This window comes from Neopelma chrysocephalum, unplaced genomic scaffold (genome assembly GCF_003984885.1).
Source record: "Neopelma chrysocephalum unplaced genomic scaffold, ASM398488v2 Primary Assembly neopelma1_80b, whole genome shotgun sequence".
Classification (NCBI taxonomy): Eukaryota; Metazoa; Chordata; class Aves; order Passeriformes; family Pipridae; genus Neopelma; species Neopelma chrysocephalum.
This window is the reverse complement of record NW_020897742.1, coordinates 14,333,696-14,355,591: the sequence shown is the minus strand read 5'-3', so window position 1 is coordinate 14,355,591 and position 21,896 is coordinate 14,333,696. Positions and strand designations below refer to the sequence as shown.

Genomic DNA, 21,896 nt, shown 5'->3' with positions numbered 1-21,896 from the left:
AATATGTCCATGTGAAAAATGATGTTATCTTGTTCATCTGAATTCAATCAGAATTCATCTGATTCTTTCAGATGCACAGTCCAGGAGATAAGCTCCCTACAAAGAGAGAAATAAAGACTTTATACAGGAAAGGTGAATCTGAGAAGCAGGTTATTTCTGTGGTAAGTTCTGACCTTAGTGTGTAGAAGTCCTGCAGACAGACCAGGTTACTGATGTTCTTAATAAGAAAAACCCCTCTTATGCATCTTTCTTAGACAGAGAGGAACTCTAATTTAGAAGTTGTGAGAGGAAAGGCAACTTAGCAAATAGATAAACTATAAAGGACTAACTAGGGATGATGGATAATTACTGCTTGAAACTCACTGCTGTAGAACAGCTGGCTAAAATGCTGTGCAAGAAGGGAATGAGGTTACAGAAAACAAAATAATAACTCGGTAAAAAGGACTAGACCTCTCTTAGTTTCATGCATGAAGGGTAGAACATGGTTCTGCTTTCTTTCCAAATGAAAAAATTCATGACTGGTTCAAGCAAGCAGAGAGATACTTTAGCTCATTATTTATGAAGATCATTAATGACTCTCTTCAGAAGGGCATTTTGCCAGCTTTATTTAGGCAGCAGTTCGGCTCTTGTTCAAAAATCCATATTTGGATGATACTAGCAAAGCCAGTCACTGTCCAGTGTCAGGCCATCCAATATTTGGGAAGATAATTGAGGCTATGCTGATGAGTCAATGCTAGCAATGTTTGCATTTCAAGGATTTAGATGGTCCCCATCTGGCTCAGTCAATATGTGTGCAGAGAAACGAGACTACATGATCATTTCCGAATGACTCTATTCTGCTGATGGGTTGCTTGGATTTTTTCCGGTGGAGGGAGATATTATTGATTTGATAATGGGCTACTGCAGGAAGAACACATCAAATTCTTCTTTGCAGGTACAAAATTCCACCAGTAGGTGATTCTTGTCCCGTGCTTATATACAGCTCCTGGGAGTAATGCTGAAACTTAAACACAACCAATACTTTGATTTTATAACTCCTTGCTCAGTCAAAATCCTAGTCCTATTACTTGTATAAGACATGATCCTGTCATTGCTGAAGTCAATAGAAAGGCTGCCACTCAGTTCAAGTTCACAGTATGCAAGGCATTGATGGATAATTGCAGTAAGCCTTCATGTGTACTCTGTTACTTTGCAGTAACTGTAAGGCTGTTTGGTTTTGAAGAAAAGTAGAATAAATCACTTTTTTTCCCTCCCTAATGATGAGTTAGAATACGTACATGGGGACTAAAGCACTTCAGTAAGATGCAGGTACCCTGAGATTAGTTAGAACATGGTGCTAATAACAGCAAGGTTGGAGGTTTGAACCCTGTATGGGCCATTCACTTAAGAGTTGGACTTGATGATCTTTGTGGATTCCTTTCAAATCAGAATATTCTGTGAAATCCAAATGCATAAATTTAAACTTTACATATACACACACCAGTTCACAATGCGGTAACTCTGTGCCCCCGCATTATGAGATGGAAATAGGAATTAGAAGCAGATTAACAAATAAAAGAAAAAACACATAAGTAAACAGTTTGGCAAAGTTTAGGTCATTTTAAACCTGACTTTGTCATGCAGTTTGCTTAAACCAGACCATCAAATTCTTTTTCAGTCAATACAGAGAGATAACTAGCTGTAAAATCTGGCGAGCACCTGAACAGACTGTCTCCCTCTGCAGGCCTACACAGACTTCTGTAAGGAACTCCAGCATCAGAAGATCCCTGACGTGCGGTTAGCTACAAATTCAGTGATTGAGTTACACAGGTGAAATTCAACTGCTCCGAAGAAAGATTTTGAGATGTAGCAGAAGTTATTTCTGCAACATCTATTGGGAATATAAATGTGGGCTTCACAAGATTATTCGTATCCCAGATGTTCTACTGAGACTGTCATTGTTACTACTTTCCAGCTTAGCACGCCCAGTGAGCCCACCATCAGAACTTAGGAAACTGCAGAAATATCTTCCTGATAAAAACGTCACAGAAATCCTCTCTGTCTTTACTGCAGTACTCTTTTCTTATGCATGGGCAAAGTGTACCCAAAATTTCAGTTAATATAAGCCATAGGAACTCATTTCTTGGAGCACCTGCCAAAGTGAATATATCTCTAGAGATTAAGTCACTTCAGTCAAGGACTCTTTGAGTCTAAGTGTAATTTGTTGATAGTGATTATTTTTAAAGCACTGATGATTGTGCACCTGGTTATCTGTGCATTCTCCCCATTTTCCTATCAGGTCTGTTAAACTTCATGTGCAGACCCTGCTATTAAAATGTAAGTCAAAAATTAGCTTTACTCCTCTTTATTTACTCCTTTAACCGTTAATGCTCTTTACTATTTTTTCCCCATGGATTCAAAAGCTTCTTCTTTGTTTGCCTCCTTTGGCTCCTCTAGCTGCTTCAATGCCTCCATTCTACCCAGTCATCTCACTTCTTTCATGATCAGTATCATAATTTCTCACCATTTTTCTCATGACCTGTACTCTCTTTGTCCTCTTTTCTCTCTTCTGACAATTTACCCCTTTATTTATAGATTAGTCTTTGCCATGTTGGAAACTGTATGATTTTACCTGCATTTCCCTTTATTTTACTTTCAACTCCCAGCTATTTGCTCATTCTTTATGAAAGAAGAATGAGAATACCAAAAGAACATTAGAGTTACTGTGACACTCTTAGAAATCCCCTTGAAGCAACTTGTTTTCTCTGATTTAGTCTCCCCTTTCTTCAGAACCATATGAAACTATTCATTCCTCAATCTCTAAAAACTATCTAAAGTTCATGAAGACACCATTTCCAGCCCCTTGGACCTATCACGGAGCTCTTCTTAGAATACTGTATGTCCATGTCAATAATTCTCTCTTCACCTGATTATCAAGGGGGTATATTTGAGAACATATTTCTCATCCACTCTTCAAATTACTGTGTGGGTTTTCTGTCCTTGTTTTCCTTCTCTCTTCCCTCTACACCTTGTTTCTGTGTGATCTCATCAACAAATACAAATTCAACTACCATCTGTTTGCTAATGACTCAGAGATATACTAGTCTACTCCAAACTAATCTCCTTATGTCCAAACTGAAATCTCAACCTGCCTCTCTGACATCTCCTCATGTATATGTAGCCATCATCTCCAACGCATGATGAATCAAATAGGCAGCCTATCCTTTCCCATACCTTAAACCATCTTTCTCATATTTTGAGTTGGCTCAAAATATGTCCGGAATATAACTTAAGTCTTTTTCCTTAACAACAACAAAAAAATTTTTAGTTTCTAGGAAGTGGGTTTCTAGACTAAATGACATGTATGACTCCATATGAGGAAACCACACCAAGAGAGCTGCGTTGAAGAGTGCCTCTTCCAAATTCTTAAACAAATAATATGGAAGAGCCATTGCAGCTCAAGTTACAGCAGTTCACTAAAGTTCACCAAGTCAGTGTGTGCTCATAATTAAGACAGTGCATAGCTGCACATCATTCAGCACTATGGTCACTCTTGGGCAAGACAGCTCACGTGAAGTAACCAGACTTTTAGTACAATACAGGTATGGAGCCCCCCTGATCAAAGTCTCTTCGCAACCAGACATCTATTATCCTGTCTCAATAAAAGCACTATTTTTCCAGCTCTGATAAATGTAGTCTTGCCCTTCCCATAGCCAATGAGATTTCTGTCAGAAAACATTGTTTTTCTGAGCTATTCTTGGCCTCACTTCTCTGGTTCTTCCTTATCTCTCCCATCTGATAGGAGTTACTACTTTTCATTCTCAAAGCTGGCTGACACTGTCACATTTTACTCTCTGTAAAGATACTGACATGTCTGTTTATACCATAATGTGAGCTACGGTTACCCACGTTACTAGACTGTTTCAAACTTTCTCACATAGCCAAACCTCATACTCTGTAGGATCTTCTTATGCTTAACCAGAAAACCAATCATCTGTTTTCCTTGAATATCTTCAACAAAGTTCCCTTTGCCTCTCTTAACCCTCAAAAGCTAAAATGTTTAAACCTCTGAGCAACAGTACCTAAGTGGAATGACCTTGGTGTTGTCTCCTATAGGCACCCTGAAGGCTACTGCCTACATATCCCACCTTCCCTCAAAGGCAAAAACATCTTTCAGAAGTCTCGTCTTCCTAACATCAATTACATGTCACCTTAAGGACAGATGGAATCAATGTAGATGCTTAGAAAAGAAGCAGTGTGCTGGAGTCTGCCCCTGAGGAGCTAAGTAATGCTTGAGGGTACTTTAAAACAGGCAACATACGTTTCCCCCCCAGTCTTGCCAACTGTTCCCCCTAAACTAAGCACTCCAGAGGGGAATACAACGTAGCAGAGCAATTACTTTAGGCCCAGTGGTCCTCTTGAACGATGCTATCATAATATTCTCTCTTGCTGACCAATATCCCCTGACGCGTCCCACCTGCCAGCCTGTAACCATGTTTTCCCTGTTTTCTCCTTCTTTTTCCAGCTTAGAAGACTACTGGTACTTACATTTATTGTCCGGTGCTGGTAGAGTATATAAAACAATGTAGTTGTAGCTGATGTTGCAGATGCAGTTTTTTGCAGCTGTAGTCGTCATCATTGTCAATCTTATAAGATTGATCTATTTTGGAGAGAATGTTATCTCAAAAAGAAAGCAGAGTCAAGTCTGAACCCAAGCAACAAAATTTCTAACTGTAGACAGACTGTGGGTGACATGGCCTGCTTTTTATTCTTTATGGTATAACAAATGGGGGTTAGGAACACATGTAGATATAAATATTTTTTATTGTTCCAGCCTGAAAGACTGTTATGACTAAAGAAATCATCAAATGTTTCAAGCCTGAAAGTAACTCTTGAAAAGAGACTGTGTTAAGTGAGAGTATTTGGAACTCTGGTCTCTGTTTTCACTCACAACTAAAGAGCTTATGTGACAAAAAAAAATTTGATAAAGTTACTTATGAAGAAAACAGTTCTACTTTCTGACTTCCTCACATGGAATCTGTATTCTGCTGAAGATTTCTCTTATAGACTTTTTTCCCCTTGATACAATTTTTTTGATTTTTAAGCTTTCACATTTTTAACTTCACAGTAACCTTCTGGCAGAAAGCTACAGACTTCTGTGTCCACTGGCAAGTGCAAATTCTGGTTATGGGATCCCACAAGCATCCCTCTTTAATGAGTATATAGTACATTTTCAGCTGTATTCTGAATCAGTAGTTTTGCTTAGATATGAGCAAATATTCCTGCACCTTACAGAAAAATGCTTCTTCCTCCTATAAAATGACAACAGGGAAATGTGGATTCAATATTATTAACATAATGAGCTGAAAAAAATAAAAAGAAAAGAGGAAATCTAACCTTTCAGACCTCTTTTTTATATGGCATAGGGAAGTAAAAGGACAAGCTCTCAATTGAAAATAAATCCCTGTCAAGTTACCTTTAAATCACCCTGATTAGTACAAACAGTCTTGACATATACACTCCTCCATACTGTCTATAGGGAATAGAGAGAAATATCGCCTCTGTTCAAACTCATAAATTCGTAGATTTTATGTCAGTACATTAGGTACTTAATATACAACAGAGAGATTACAGTCATTTAGGTCAGATCATATTCTGTAATTACCATGTTTAGGTACTGCAGTTCTACACTAAGCTCAAGTCAGGTTGGTGGAGATTCCTTCTGGAATGTCATGTTTCAGTTCCATAGTCATCTTACGGCTTTTTTGGCTTCGCCAAAACTTTTATGTCACACAGGGTTTGTAAAAGTCACTGTGACAGCTACTGGAGTCTGTGGAGAGGCTGAAATCTTGTCTGGGGAGTCTGTGCTGTCCTGTTTATCTTAGTAAGGCACTAACTCAGGTGACAAGTGATAATATACTAAAGGTCAACAATGTTTATGCATATTGTTTACTATCATAGGATATAAGAAAAGAGAGAAAGCATCTTTTACAGTGATGGTGATTGCAGTGCCCAGTTATTTTGCCTTACTTAGGTGTTATGAAGGGAAGAAATTAACACTCGAATAACTCAATAGAGAAGGAATCGGGTCCCAAAAGCTCAATAAAGCCCAGAAAATCCTCAGAAGAACAGAAAGCCTCAGGAAACAGTAAATCTAAGCCGGGTGAGTCAAGACCAAGAAAGCACGTTATATCATACTGGAGCTTCTGCAGAATCTGCCATGAGCAGTATTAAACAGCAACTTCTCAAATTAAGAGTGCTTACTTAAACAGCACAGCAAGAAATGTCACCATCATTACTGCTTTCAACTACACCCAGACAGCTATAAATGGGGTTAATTTATAACTTTTAAAATATTCTAACCCAATAGACAATACAATGAAACAAAACCAAAAATTATTGTGATCTCTTGGGCCAGATGCAATGCAAAAAAATCTGTATTTCAAAAATCTAAGCCTCAGACTACTGCAGGCCATAAAGCAAGAGTCTCAGCTTAAGCTTAGTGTCCATATCTGTCTTTCTCACAATCATTAGTGAATTCCCCCTTGTCTGCTGACAAGGATAAGTGGAGGGGCCTGAGACATGAGGAGCCTGAGCAGCTCTGACTGGGGAATTCTGCACAGCAGCTTGGCTACATGATGTCTGGTACTAACAAGTATTAGCATCATTTTATTTTCACGAATGCAAAAAATGAGTCCCCGAGGCGTTCTTAAAAAATGGATGAATACCAAGACTGGATCCCTCCTGTGGACGTGTTTGGAGTGCAGTGGGTTTGGGAGCTGTGGGGAAAGGTAGGGCAGGGACTGCAGCCCTGGCGCAGCAGGGAGGGAGCGCTTGCCACGAGATGGCAGCAATGCCACGTCTGTCTCGGCAGCCTGCCTAGCCCTGCTTTGTTAATTTCTTTTTTTTTTTTTTTTTCCGAGTGAGAGCCACAACCTTTTTACATAAATACAAGCTTATTACAAAGTCAGCCTACCTCGTTCAGTGCCCATTCACCACCTTCTTGCAACTTACATTGAGAAAACAACTTTGCATATTTCACCACGAAAGAAAATTCATCATAAGTGAATAATTACAACCTTGAAACTACCTTTCCAAAAGGGCTTGCGTTTCTCTCTTTCCTTCCTATGAGCCTTTGTGTTTTAATTACGGATATAGGTAAGCATTAATTATGAAGTCAGGCCCAGTGTGCAGTGGTGGTGACAATCTTACTGGATTTAAAGTCACTTTTTTGCCACCCGTTTGCAGGTAAGCCTGGCACAGAAATCCTTGCTGGCAAAGGACATCACCTGCCGGGGCCATGGAGCATAGGGACCTGTGACAGGCCAACCCTAGGTCACCGTCTCCTTTCCTTCGGGCTCAGGGAACCAATCCTGCCTGCTCCAGGGTGGTGGTGGGGAAGCCTCTGTGAGCATCTGCCATGCCACATTTTGATTGGATTTTCTTAGTTTTGGAAAGGATTGTTAATGGCAGAAATTCCTCTTGGCAACAGGAGCTCTCGGGAATGGCAACATAAAGACAAAGCAGTGTTCCTCAAGGAGACATTGGCTTCTCTCCTTCCCCACAGGAACGATAGCTTGTTCTGATCAGCAAGTTGGAAGGAACGAGCAGGGCACATTTTGGACCTAAAAACCTTCCTCCTTCACGAGTGGAGACGAAAGCAGAGGGGAGTTTCACGTAGGACAAGGGACTCCAGCACCCGCACCACCCACACCCCACATGTGGCTGGGGGTGCCGGACTGCAAGCAGGGCCGGGGGACAGGGTACCAGGGAATTGCAGCAGGAGTCCCCCGTGCAGGTGTAGCCCTGCAGCCGCTACCCTTCCCCGCGCCGGGGGGCACCGGGCCAGGGAAAGCCTTCTTTCCCCGAGGCTTTCCGCGGGCGGCAGCAGCCGCCCGGGCCGCGGTCGGGGGTGAGGCCGGGACCGCCCCAGGGGTCCGTGCGGGGCCGTCCGCGGAGCGGGGTGGCTGCGGGCCCAGAGTGCTCCGGCTGCGCAGCGCCGGCCCCTTCCCCTCTCCGTGGGAAGGGATGGTTGAGTCCGGCGGCAGCGGCTTCTCGTGTGGCTGGCAGCCGCTCTGCTGCGCTGCCTGCGCTGCTTTCGCCGCGATCCCTCCCTCCCTCCCTCTCCTCTCCTCCTCCTCCTCCTCCTCCTTCTTCTCCTCCTCCTCTTCCTCGCACTCCCCGCATCTCTCTCCTGCCGCCGCTGGCCGGCTCTCCCCGCCGGCGGCCGTGCACGCCGCGCTGCCCGGGGCCCCGGGCGCGCCTCCCCTCCCTCCGTGCGCGCCCTCCCCTCCCCTGGGCGGGCGGCGGGCCGGCGGCGCCGGGGCTCCGCGGGCGCTGAGCGGCGCAGCCCCGGCGCGGCGCGGGACTGATGCTGTGTGAGAGCAGAGCCGAGCGAGCCGCCCGCGCAGTCCTGCAGGAGGCGCCGGGCGCTGCGCGGCGCTCGGGACCCGGACCGCTCCTCTCCGCCTCTCCTCGCCCTGTGGTGGTTATTTGGCGCTGTCTTTAGCCCCGCTGCCGCTCGGAGGACACGGTCGCAGCCGAGAAGAGCCGCCGGGGGTTTTGTGTGAGTGTGTGTGTGTGTGGAATAACTGCAGACATGACTGCGTGGAAGAAATTCAAGTCTCTGCTGGTTTTCTGCGCGGGGCTCCTCACTGCAGCTCAGGGTAAGATTCGGGTTTCTTGCACTGGATTCGTGTAGGCTGTGGTTACGGCACTGATTCCCCCCTCAGCTAAATCACTGCCGCTCGGTTGAGCTCTCTCCCTCGCTTCGTTTCTGCGCCGGGAAACAGCAGGCTCTTCGAGCCCAGTCTCCCTTCTCCCTGCCTCCCACCTCCCGCCGGTGTTCCCCGAGGGCTCGGCTCCTGGCCAGTCACTTCCCCTGGGAGAAGCCAGCCCCCCGGTGTTGGGCAGCAACCGCTGCGGCGCCGCGAGGGGAACCGTGCGCATCCAGCCGCCTGGGCAGCGCCGGAGTTTGGGAACACTTCTCTCCCCGCGCACGCACGAACGGCACTCGCTCCCGTTTGAGGGACAGTCCCCGAGCTGGCAAGTTTGGATCTCCCCTCCTCCCGCCTCCCCGGCTTTTGCCGTGCTCGGGGGGGAGCGCGGAGTGGGTGGCCGCGGAGAGCCGCCCCCGCCTGCCTTCAGCCGGCTCCGCTCCCCGCAAGTTGCGCGGAGGCGGGGATGCGGCGTCGGGGACACCTCCGCCAGCTGCCTGCCCGTGCCTGAGGGAAGAGGGCTCCTCTCTGGTCGGCGTGCGGTGGGGAGAGTCTCCCACCCCCAGCTGTGTTTCTCCTTAAAAATCAAGGAGGGAGGAGAAACGAGGGGGTGACGGTGGAGAATTTGGTTACACAACTTCAGTGCTGGCCTCAGCCCCATCACTTGCCTCATCGCTGGAGACAACAACTTCCCCATTATTCACTTTGCCTCTCATTAGCCCTGCGCTTTTTCATGCTGGGAGAGATGCGAGTCTGTGTGTGTGTGTGAGAGAGAGAGAGAGAGAGAGAGAGAGAGAGGGAGAGGGAGTGAGGCAGCTCGCAGCTGAGCACCTGTCCCTGTTACAGCCTCTGCCTTCTCCCACCTCGCTCCCGGTTGTTTTGCCTGCCTCCGGGAGGACGGTTTCCCTTGCGATTTTTACTGTCTGAGGCTCCCTTAACCCTTCCAAGGCGCTTTACATCGTTACCACCATTTTATTTCTCTCGCTGCTTTTTTCGGTGCGGGGGCGGCTGGAGCGGGGGGGGAGCAGGGTGCCCGGGTTAGCGGGCGAGGCTGGAGCCTTCCCCGTCCGGCAGGTGCCCACGGCCGGGTTCCCTCTCCCGCCCGGGCGGCACGGCAGTGTGCCCCCGCTTCGGCAGCCTCCGGCCGTGATCCGCAGGAAGAAGCGGTGGAAGGCCAGCCCGTGCTCCCGGGAGCTGGGCGGGAGCTTTGCCCGGTCCGGAGGATCGGCTGCGGCTCCTCGCCAGCCCGGTGGCATCCCTCCCTCTTCTGCCCGGCTCCTGCCGCTGCCACGGTCCACAGGGCAACGCCACCGGCTGCCTCCGCGGGAAAGGAGTGGAGGGGGAGGAAGGCGCACGGCTTTTCTGGGCTGTGAAGCTGCGGCTCCTGGAGACGGGCTGTGCCCGGCAGCACATGGGGCCCGGGGCGGGCGGGGGCTTCTCGGCGTGGCCGCCCTGCCCAACTTCCAGCATCCCCATACGCCCCAGGTGCTTCCTTTCCGCGGTGCCCACCCACGCGGGGCTGGGCAGCCGCTCCCATCCCGCACACGTGCCGGGCACGGCGCTGCCCTGGGAGCTGCAGCCGCACACGGGGCCCGGCGGCCGCGGGACGACGGGCAGCTGCGGACACGGCCGCGCCGCGCCCGGGGCGGGCCGACACCCCCGACTCATTTGTTAAATACACTGTAGCCGGTTATGTCGTTTGACATTTAAGTGTTTTCTTTTCATGGCTGACAGCACATACGAAAAGCTGGAGGCTGGATCATGGTTATTCAGCGACGATCCGACGTGTCTTGCTTACATACAAAGGTTTTGCCAGGGACGTTTGGGCACTGCTTCTGATGCTGCTCTTCAGAATGTAATTATACCTGCTTAATGTGGAGCAGCAACACACCTACTCAAAGGCTACAAACTGACTTAATATTGAAGTCAAACAACAGGTTGAAGAGGAACCAGCGAGGACAGTTGTCATAATTCCTTCCCGTTTACCTTCCTAGGCAGTCCAGCACAGGTGTCTATATTTAGTCAGATGTAATCCTGAGGTTGAAATTACGTTTATACTTTAGAGAGTGAAAGAACTCTTTCCTTAGTAACATAAAGACACAGCTTTTAGAAGCACATAAAATTGTAATTATGAGATTCTCAGAACTCTGTTTTACCAGCCCCTTGCCATCAAATAATTTGGTTACTGTAATATAAATTCACCTGGGTTTTACTTGGTTTGGGGGTTTTATGAGAAAAAAAACAGGTCCTGAATTTCTGGAGGTGTTGCCACAGGCGTTCCCATATCTTCCAGTAAAAATGACAGGTGGGCTGCTCTCCACATTGTTCCTCATTATGAAATGAAATGGAAACTCTTTGTTGCTGTGCAATTTTCTGTAACTTTTTTAAGGAGCAAGGAAGGATGAAAATGAACATTCATTGTTCACTGTGGTAGACTTGAGGTGCAGTTCTATACGTTTCTTTGGACTCATTTCGTCTGATTGATGGATCTGAGTGCTTTGGAAAACATTTGGGGGATTCTTCCTTGTCCATTAAGCTTTAAACATCAAGGGAAATTAGTATGGAGTCATTTAAAGGTACCACTTTCCCAGAAGCTACCCTATCAAAGCACTTATGTTTCAACAAGACAGACAGCATGGTGTTCAGCTCTGCATGTTAAGATGGACTTGTTTGTAGAACCATTTGCTAATTCTATTATGTTATATCGTAACAAAAGCAAACATAAAAAACCTATTGGTTTGCTTGAAAGACAAAACACATCAGCATCATTTCTGTAAAAATTCTTAGAACAAATGGTAGATGTAGATTGAATTTAGACTAAAATTCAAGAAGAAAAGACTGAAATTTCTTTCTGCTGTGACCTAAGCTCTGTGTACAATCTATTTTCAATGCAGAAATACTAATACTTACAATTGTTCCAGTACGTGGTTTCAAGGTAATTTTCTGGATGTGTTTAGATAACCAACTTCAGCACCTTCATTGGCACCTAATTGCCTCAAAAAAAAAGTACATATGTAGGCTTATGCACAGACGTATCATTCAGAATAATGGAAATAGCAAAGGGAAAGCATTTCTGTTCTTAAATTAAATCCAGACAGTGAAAGGACTCCCCCATCTACAGCTTAGGATTTTGTTTTAAAAAATAAATAAACCCCAAAACATTTTATATACCTTCTGTTTACTGTTATCACTTTGTCAAAATAATTGGTATAACTACATCACACAAAGTTACCACTATGTTTAAGGCCTATTCCTGTTGGACTGAAAGTGTTTGTCTCTTTTAAAGCCATATTTTTTTTTCTCCAAAACAATGCTTTTCAAACTGTGAAGCAGCTCTCTCTAGAGAGGCTCCATTCTCTTCCAGAGAAGACTAAAGCAATTCTAAGGAAAATAAGCTGAAAAAAGGAAATTTTTAGAAGACCATCAGAGCAAGGTGTTGGATACCCAGCTGCAAAACCGAGTATTCAATGGATGTATTCCCCATCCCCCAGTGCAGTAAGGAATTTGCGATAGAAAAGGCAGAACAGAGAATATCCAGCTCTGACCACATAATATTTTAATGTAAGAATGCATTTACTTTTTGGTAAGATCTGTATCTATCCCATTTTTTTCATCAAGATATCTAGATGATGTCCTTAACTGTATAGGAACAGGAAATATGGTCAATTTGAATATAATGTGTTGGAGAGCATATCAATTTAGCAAAGATTCCCCAAACACTCATTTTAGACCATTGAACCCATGGTTTAGTTTTTAATTCCCCCCATCAGCCAGTAAAGGTTTATCAGTTTCTGGGGTGGGGGGGTGTGTGAAGAGCTGTAGATGGTATACAGGGACATGCAGGCATGAGCACACATTGAACTTCAGGATGTGTTGGAATCTGCGAGGGCACTTCAGCACCGTCTGTGATCTGCATAGATAAGAACCATTCTGCCAATTGTCTATACTGCAAATATGTCTATTTTACTGACTGTCACTGCCTTTATACAGACATGTATGATTTTGATCAGACATGGATTCTTTTGTTTGAGAGGGGCAGTTGTCATTTTTTTTCCCCTGCAGACTGCTTTTTCTATACAAATATGTTAACTCTTCTTCTTATTATTACTCACTATGTGGTAGTAGAATTGTATATGCATTAATATATGCAAGTTTTTAGAACATCTATGGGATTTAAGCCTCAATAGTGTTTACGCTCATGAAAACTTTGGTCCAGATAAATTAGGAACAATCTGAAACTGTAAATATTTTGAGCTATGCGTTCAAGATGTGCCATGCTCTATAAAAAGGCTGAAAAGCCTCAGGGGCCACTGTTTTCAACTTTTTCAAGGCATTCAATCTGTACACCGTCACATTAAACTCTCTCTTGTAACCTTTCCTCAGAGAAGTAGCTGCTTGATAGTGTGACTGTATAAAACCTCCAGTGGATTTAAAGATAAGATGTAATTTCATTTTGCTCAAATCTGTAGTGAACCATTGTGTTCCTCTTTGACCATGATGACATTATTCTGCTAGCAAGCAGCTTTCAGTGTAAGCACAGATACTGCAGCATAGTGCTGGGCTGCCTGTAGCCGGCAGGGGATGCAGTGTCGAAAGGGGAGTTGCTGGTTTAAATATACAATCCACCAAAGCAGTAGCATAATTGTGAGGCATGATCTCTAATAAAACTCAAGCATGCAACTGGATTCAAGTCAGGGTTGCCGATTAAGAATCTGGCCTCTAGTTCCATATGGCTACAAAATTAGCCAGATTAGACTGAGCTAAATTGGATGTTCTTCCAATTTTTGCAGTGAACAAAGAATAAGAATCATATGGAAATTCTCCTAATATGTATGAGTCACTTTCTTTTACTTAGAAGTTTTACTTTTCTATATCAGCTGCAATTTCCTTTAAACCATTTTTATCAACCGCCAACTTTTGAAATAGGGAAAAATGCCATTAATGCCTGAGGAAACCTGGGAGATCTTACTTTGTCCTGACACATCTTTGTTCTGGCTGGATGAAAGACTTCACTCCACTATATGACATTCCTATTGCATTTAAGAAAATCAACACTGTATTTGTTATAAGCATTTCTCAACGCCATAACTGCTTAATGAAATTATTTGGGTTATTGCTAGTGTTGTATTGACACACCAAGGCAACATATATCAGTTGTCTGCATTTAGTAATCGAGTGGTAGATGGAGGCAGGCATACACTGAAAACTCTTAGAAGAGTTATAATTACAAGAGTAATAGCATCTTATTGCTAATAACAAGTCTTACTTGTTCAGAGACAATAATTTTTTCCACATATGGAAAAAAAAAGAAAATGACAACAGTTTCTTGCCATTTTTACCCAGAGGGCACATTCAGTTAAAAGGACAGATCAAGATTTAATCACTGTTTTGTTGCTGATGATTAACCAGAATTCCTCTTGATTAATCAGAATATCATCAATGATTTGCTTTTAGCAAAAGATGAGCGAAAAAAAAACCAAACCAAAAATCCCAAACCACAATTTCTAGCAATTATAGTAATGCTTTAATTTCCAGCATAAAAATCACAGTTGGTTACACCTTTTTAATTATTAAAGTATGCATTCTTGCATATTCTGAAATAATGATTTGAGTTCCTTCAAATTAATTTCTTGTCTCATCCCTGTCAAATAAAAGGTAATTTCAGACAGTTGTGAGGGCCCGATTCTGCTGCAGTGGAAACTGAAATTTTTATTTATTTCAAAATTAGCTCAATTGGCCTGTTTTGAACAGATTACTATTCCAAATAAGCCAGGCACAGTAGATACTGCAGCGGAATAGGGGAGTCAGACCCTGTTTAATTTGATCTCTTGTGGCTGAGAACTTCTGGCAATGTTTGTATCTATGTATGACTTTGAAAATGGAAAACTAGGTGACTCTGAACAACCAACCTTGATAATATAAAAATATTTATGTATATATGGAATTAATTTGTTTTTAAACAGTATTTCTGGTGTCTCTGAGCATCTGACCTCTACCTTGCTTCCTTTTTTTTCTCTGCATTTTCCTTATGAAGAAATTATGAAGAACAATACACAGAGAAACCTAGTATCATTTTAGTCTTCAGATACTTTATGTCTCTTTTACGATATCCCACGGATACTAAAGTACAGAATCATGTTCCATGTTCATGTCTTCTTTGTACAGTGGCTTTGCAAAAGAAACATTTGCAGCACTGCACCTGACAGAGACCTGAATAAATCATCATCATCATGGCTAGGCTTCGCGAACGAAGATTTGGGAAGGGCTCTACCCACCTTTCTTGCCAGCGCGTTGGTGGCTAAAAAGGCCAATACGAGAAAGGCAAGTCCGGTTGCAAAAGGCACAGCAGAAAGACTCCTTAGGTGGTATACTCTGCAAGGCACGATTCTTTCTGCGTTGTCTTTTCTCCTCAAGGGTGATCCTGCGTGCTTTCTCAAAAGCATCAGCAGCGTTATAGATGGTGTGTCTCCAGGCCTCCCGACTGGAGGCCAGAGTAGACCAGTTATGGTGATCAATATGCCCGAGGCTGAGTTGTTGCTTCAGGGAGTCCTTGTATCTTTTCTTCGGGGCTCCTCTCTTGCGGCAGCCAGTGGCAAGTTCACCATAAAGCAGGATCTTAGGGAGGCGGTGGTCCTTCGTCCTGGAGACGTGCCCTGAATAAAACTTTTAATGCAGTGTTTGTTTTGCAAAGTTGCATGAAATATGGTCAGCATTTTAAAATTACATTTTGCAGCACTTGCTTCACGCCTTCAATTTCAAGGCAATGATTCTTTCATACAATTTTGCCAAACATGAAGTTTTTCTTTTTTTTTGTATTTTTTCTTTCCTTGTCTGAAAGTTTTCTTTGCCTTTTTTTGCTAGAGAATAATTTCTAAACCTATATTTGAGTGTTTTTATTGAAATATTTTTATAATGCTCTTGTTTGCAACAAACTTTTGACATTAGTCACAGAGCAAGTCTGGGTCTAGGGATATATCTTTCCCTCATCAATCCTGTGATTTGCAGATCAAACATAGCAATTACACAATACTGCATAAATAATTGTTTACTTTCTTTGACCTCTATTATTTGCCATATTGTGTTCGCATACAAAACCCAAAAGAATACAAATATTCAAATTTTTCTTTTGCTTACACTGGAGCTGAAACGCCAGAAACTTACAGTGCACTGGGAACAAAAGCATAGCCAGCCTTGCCCTGTACTTAAAGCTTAGGTTCAAAGGTGGGCCTAAACACACTGGGGACCACAACCAGGTTATTGTCTATTTTAAATACTGGCCTAGATGTAGCTTTGATTTAAAGTGTCTTCACTGTTCTTGCAGTGCCTGCTGCTGAAATGGATGGGGGAGCTTGGCTCGCTTTCCATAGCGTATCTAGAAGACATGAACGAGAGCTTGGGCTTGGCTTTGGGTGTTGTGCTTGAGCTCAGAACTTGCCTTGTGTGAGTGCATCAAGGTTCTGTCTGAAGTCCTGATGCATATAACACGCACCATGTGACTTGAGACCCACATCACACTGCTGGTGTACAACACAGGGGGAGGGGCAAGGAACAGAGAAGTAATTTTTTTCAGGAAGCAGCTGATATTGGAAAGCAAGTGGCTAGGTATTGCAGGAATATACAAGAGCTCACAGAACCTACCTTGCCCTGAACCTTAGCAAAAAAATGCAGATGACTGTGAGGGTAAGAAAAAAAGAAAAGGAAGAGCATACTTGCAAAAGAGGGAAATTTTTGAAAAAGCTATTTTAATAAAATAATAAAAAAGCAAAGTTTAACTTATTTTTATAGTAATTTTGCATGCTTCTGGTTGTGAAACAAATGGTCATGACAAATCACACTGTTCTCATTAATGTCCGTGGGATATCAATGCAGAAGCTGACTGCTTTCAAGTGACTAAGTACACTATTTTAGCTTTGCCCCAGCAGCCAGATTCTCTATTGGTATCCCGCTGATGTTTCTTATAATACATAGATTGAGTCATACCAAGCGGTTTTCTGAGGGGGGAGAAAATGTTTTATAATTCACTTTCAGAACCTCAGTTCAATCAAACAACTGCTAATATCACAGTCAGTGACCCTCTGCATTTGCAGACATCTCTCTTGATAAATTAAATTGATTTTCTTTATCTTAGCACGTAAACATCCTCAGCATACACTCAGACCCATGGTTTGCAGTGGTTCTAACACTGAAGAAAGTAGTGTTAATAGATTTTATGAAGTCAACAGTGGCAGCAGTAGTAGCATTTTGATCATGAGCTGTGCTCAAACATTTCTGTCTTTCTTTCCTGTGAAACATGTATAGGGGAGGCTTTATCATGATATTTAATTGCCATAAATTAAAATACAGAAATTTTCCTTTCTTTTTTCCAGGTGCATAATGTAGTTAATTTGAAAAAATCTGCCGGTTGTAGAAAAAAAGAAGCATTCTGCTGTGCAGAACTAGGCACATTGGACATAGAGTCTAATAGTCAGCTGAGTAGTTTGGGTTGCTAAGTATCAGATTTTGACCACTTAGGACCTGATCCAAAGGTTGGGGAACTCACAGGAAAAAAGATAAATCTCATTAACATTAAAGGATTTTGAATCTGGACTTTATTATAGCCACGTATAACACAGAGAACTTGCATTGAAACAAGGATGCTAGAACAAATTAATAATACTAAAGAAAATTCAAACTCTTAGTTATCATTAATATGAATTGTTATGAAGTTGACAACAGAAATGCTGTTTAGAATCACAGAATGGTTTGGGTTGGAAAGGACCTTAAAGATCTCCCTGGAGACTTCTCCAGGCTGAACAGCTGCAACTCTCTCAGCCTGTCTTCATAGGAGAGGTGCTCCAGCCCTGTGATCATCTCTGCGGCGTCCTCTGGACTTGTTCCAACAGGTCTATATTCTAATTATGTCATGAGTCCCAGAGATGGACATAGTACTCCAGGTGGGTCTCATGAGAGGAAAGTAGAGGGGCAGAATGCCCTCCCTTGACCCGCTGTGCACGCTGGATATGATTGGCCTTCTGGGCTGCAAGTGCACGTTACTGAGTTGTGTTGAGCTTCTCATCCACCAACACCCTAAGTCCTTCTCCTCAGGATTGTCTCAATCCATCCTCTTTCCAGCCTGTATTTGTCTTTGGGATTGCCCCAACCCATGTGCAGGATCTTACACTTGATCTTTTTAAACTTCATGAAGTTTGCAGAGGCCCACCTCTCAAGCCTGTCCTGGCTGGATGGCATCCCTTCCCTCCAGAATGTAGACTGCACCATGCAACTTGGTGTCACTTATATGGAAGATGAATCATGCCCCAAAATTTTTTGACCTATCTGAATTGTATTTCACTCCACTGGCTTTCACCAGATATGTAATTTATTTGGTTCTTAGGAGAGATTAACCTTTAATTGCTTTCTTTAGCAACATTTAGTAAACAGATTGATAGCATGGAGATGATCTGTGCAAACAGCAAAGAAGTATTTCTTCAACTCATGTTGCCATGACAATTCAGATTTTTCTTGTCAACTCCTGAGAAGCTTCGAAGTAATTTCTTTAAAGCAATGGATCAGGGGATATTTTTGAAATTGAAGTTGCTCTCTTTTTTCAATTTAATATCATTTAACACAGTAAGGGACCTGACCCAAAAGATTTTAAGATCTACAAACAAGAACTATTGCAAAAAATATAGCGTCATGTAACCCTCTTCGTGGATCTCTGATGATGTATACCAGCAGTGAAGCTGACTTCAGATACTTTATCAAGAGATTTAGATTTTGTTTTTTAACTATATGATAATAATAAATAGTGGATAATAATGAGTGGAGAGGCCAGTTTATAGCTGTAATTTTGATCTCAGAACAATATTTTATCTTGCAGCTATTTTGATTTTAGAAGATTACAGAATGATTAAAGAACAAAGAAGAACTAAACATTTTTGTTAGAGTTACAGTTATAAAATTAGTTCAATGAGTGAAGAATAAAATCAAAGGGCTGTTGTCCACATATTTAAATTACTATCCAAGGTAACTCCTGTATACCCTGCTATTAGTAATCGAACTGAATGTCCCTCTTTTTATTTGTTTCAATTGAAATAGCCTGTTTTGAAAAAAAAAACCTACTAAAACTAGTCCAAACTACTTTAATTTAATTCTTAAGAAATAAATTACTGGCTTAATGAGGTATTTCTTAGGTTGCTGTTAGCAGTGATGAAAACATTGTAAACGAAAAGAAGATAATGTGAAGTGCTGTTTCTGCTGGGAAAATAGGTTTCTCTGTATAGAAGATAAGAAAAGTAGATCAGTAATGGTTTTCATTTTAAAATGTTCCTGGCAGATGATGGCTACTGTGTTGGTGTAGTTTGTTTACCACTTTGCAATAGATTTGAGATGAGTCATATCACATTAGAAGGAAAATTGAGAAGTTGTTTTGTCAAAGGGAATTCAGTTTTCCTTTTTTATCATATATACTCAAATTATTAGTTCTCTTTAAACAGAGACACCTAATTGATTTTTTTGTAAGTGTTTATTCTTGTTGTTTCCACAAATCTGAGTTCCTCTCGCTAGAAATGGTAAGTGCAGATCTAGCATTTCTATGTACTGGATAAAGTGATTGACCTGGAATCTTCTGTCAGTTCTCATGCATTTTCTTTAAAGTCTTAGCCAAGTCTTTATTTTCAAGTGAGTTTGTACCACGATAATTTCAACATCTACAAGCACGGTTGTTTTTCACAAGTCTTTCTATTCCCTTGCCTTCAGAATGGGAGTTGACTCAGTAAGGACTATAGGATGGCTTTTCAAGATTTCATGCTGTATAGAAATTATTTTTTCTGTCTTATTTCCTTACTGACTTTACTGATAATGCATCTCAGTGTATCCACAGTGTTAGGAAAAATGGTACTTATAAGAATATTTGATAAACAGACTTGTGGATGGAATACTTATGATACATCAGGTCATAGGCATTCAGCAGGAAAAACAACCTTCCTTTTCAAAATATCTGATAGAAGAGGAGATCCGTTTGTTGAATAAAATAACATGTGCATACTGAACAATAAAACATGTCTGAGCTCATTTTACCTGCAAAACAAGCCTTAGTGTCAAGTTTAAGGATGCTGGGAAGAGGGCAGAAGGTCCTGTTTATTGTCAAGAGCCTAGATTGTATTTTTACTTTCTTTTCAGTAGTACCAAATATCTGCAGTTCCCACTGCCATAAGAGAAAATTGCAGATCTCAGCACTTTTGAACATAAAGAAATTCGTACTGTTTTTACTTTTACACTTGAGAATCATCATAATCTGAATGCAATACACTGCTGTAAAGAGAATGGATAGACAAGAGCATTTACTACTATTATCTCCCAGGTAGTTTCTGAATTAAGCAAAGTTTCCAAATCTATCGTTGTTATTTCTTTAGAAAAAGGGATTCCTCAAGGGAAGTTGGTTTTTCTTTAAAACTGCTGTACCTAAGTAATTCCGTGTATTAAAAAAAAAGAGAAGAAACCAACCTGGATCTGATGTAGCCTGGAACAAAACATTTGTGATTACAAAGCGAACGTTAAACACAGCAGCAAATCAGAATTTGTAGTGAAGCCAATTCACAGATACTGGCTATACTGCATAAATGGAGGCCATTGTCCTGGACCAGAATTAAAAGCAATTAGTCCCACCTCCACTTATATTTCCTCTATGAGTATTCATAATTTTTACATTTACCCCCTCTTGGTGGTAACTAAGTGCACTTTCTTGCGGCTCCATTTTTCTTTCTAAGAAACAGGCTGTTTCTAAGGGGTGGGCAGGCTCTGGTGGGAAAAAAGTGTCTACCCAGTTTTACCACTGTAGAATAGGTCCAAAACTTTTTCTGATATTGTGCATTGTGCGGCAGACCATATTTGCAGGATGGATGTATATTTGTGCAAATATTTTGAATGTGCTTTGTCACTGCATTGGGTTTGTATAGCCAGGTTTTGGTAGTGGCGATGCTTTAGGAGTGGCTTCTGTCAGAAGCTTCTAGAAGCTTCCCCCATGTCCAGTAGAGCCAATGCCACATGCTTCCTAAATGGACATGCCGCTGGCCAAAGCCAAGTCCACCAGCAATGGTGGTAGTGCCTCTGGAAGAACATAGTTAAGAAGAGGGAAATAACCAGTGCAATGGCAACTACAGAGGGGAAAGGGGAGTGAGAATATAGGAGAGGAACAACTCTGCAGACACCCAAGTCAGTGAAGAAGGAGGGGGAGGAGGTGTTAGAGGTACCAGAGAGAGATTCCCCTGGAGCCTATGGTGCAGACCATGGTGAGGCAGCTGTGCCCCTGCAGCCCATGGAGTTCCTGCTGCCCCTGCAGGGGGACAGAAGATCCACCTCCAGTGTGTGAAGGACCACACATTGGAGCAGGTGGATGCCTGAAGGAGGCTGTGATCCTGTGTTGTTGCAGGCTCCTGCCAGGACCTGTGGATCCATGGAGAGAGTAGCCCACAAAGGAGCAGGTTTGCTGTCAGGACTTGCGACCCCACAGGGGACCCACAGAGCAGTCTGTTCCTGAAGGACTGCACCCCATGAAAGGGACCCACGCTGGAGCAGATTGTGAAGAAGTGCAGCTCATGGGAAGGGCTCATGTCGGAGAAGTTTATGGAGGACTGTCTTCTGTGAGAGGGACCCCATGCTGGAGCAGGGGAAGAGTGTGAGTCCTCCCAAGGAGGAAGGAGCATCAGAGACAACTCTGTGTGATGAACTGACCGTAATACCCCTTCCCCGTCCCTCTGCACTGCTGGGAGGAGGAGGCAGAGTAAATATCGGGGTTGAAGTTGAGCCCTGGAAGAAGGAAAGGTGGGGGAACGTGTTTTAAGATTACGGTTTATTTCTTATTATTCTACTCTGATTTGATTGTTAATAAACTAAACTCATTTCCCTGAGTTGAGTCTGAGTTTTACCTGTTATGGTAAGTGGTGAGTGATCTCTCCCTGTCCTTATCTCGATCCATGAACCTTTCATTATATTTTCTCTCACCTGTCCAGCTGAGGAGGGGAGCGATAGAGCAGCTTTGGTGGGAACTCAACATCCAGCCAGGGCCAGCGCAGCACAGTCATATAACCCCAGTGCTTCCAAGTACAGTTTTGTAAAGCCGAAGCATTTTGTGTGATTGTCTCAACAGCAGTTAGCTGCTCAGATCTACTCAGTTATGCTGCTGTTGTCTTATGTACTGTCCCACAAGAGCAATGTGCATGA

At 42.9% G+C, this 21,896-nt stretch overlaps 1 protein-coding gene across 4 annotated transcripts in view; it reads left to right on the top strand.

Moving 5' to 3' along the window:
* The first annotated feature begins 8,365 nt into the window (after positions 1-8,365).
* The window catches only part of CSMD1 (CUB and Sushi multiple domains 1), a 1,127,710-nt gene continuing 1,114,179 nt past the window's right edge, over positions 8,366-21,896 (top strand). For all 4 annotated transcript variants that reach the window (XM_027690129.1, XM_027690128.1, XM_027690127.1 and 1 more), the window contains exon 1: positions 8,366-8,645. In XM_027690129.1, the coding sequence (XP_027545930.1) occupies positions 8,579-8,645 (67 nt within the window). In that variant the 5' untranslated portion in view covers positions 8,366-8,578. The remainder of the gene's footprint in view (positions 8,646-21,896) is intronic.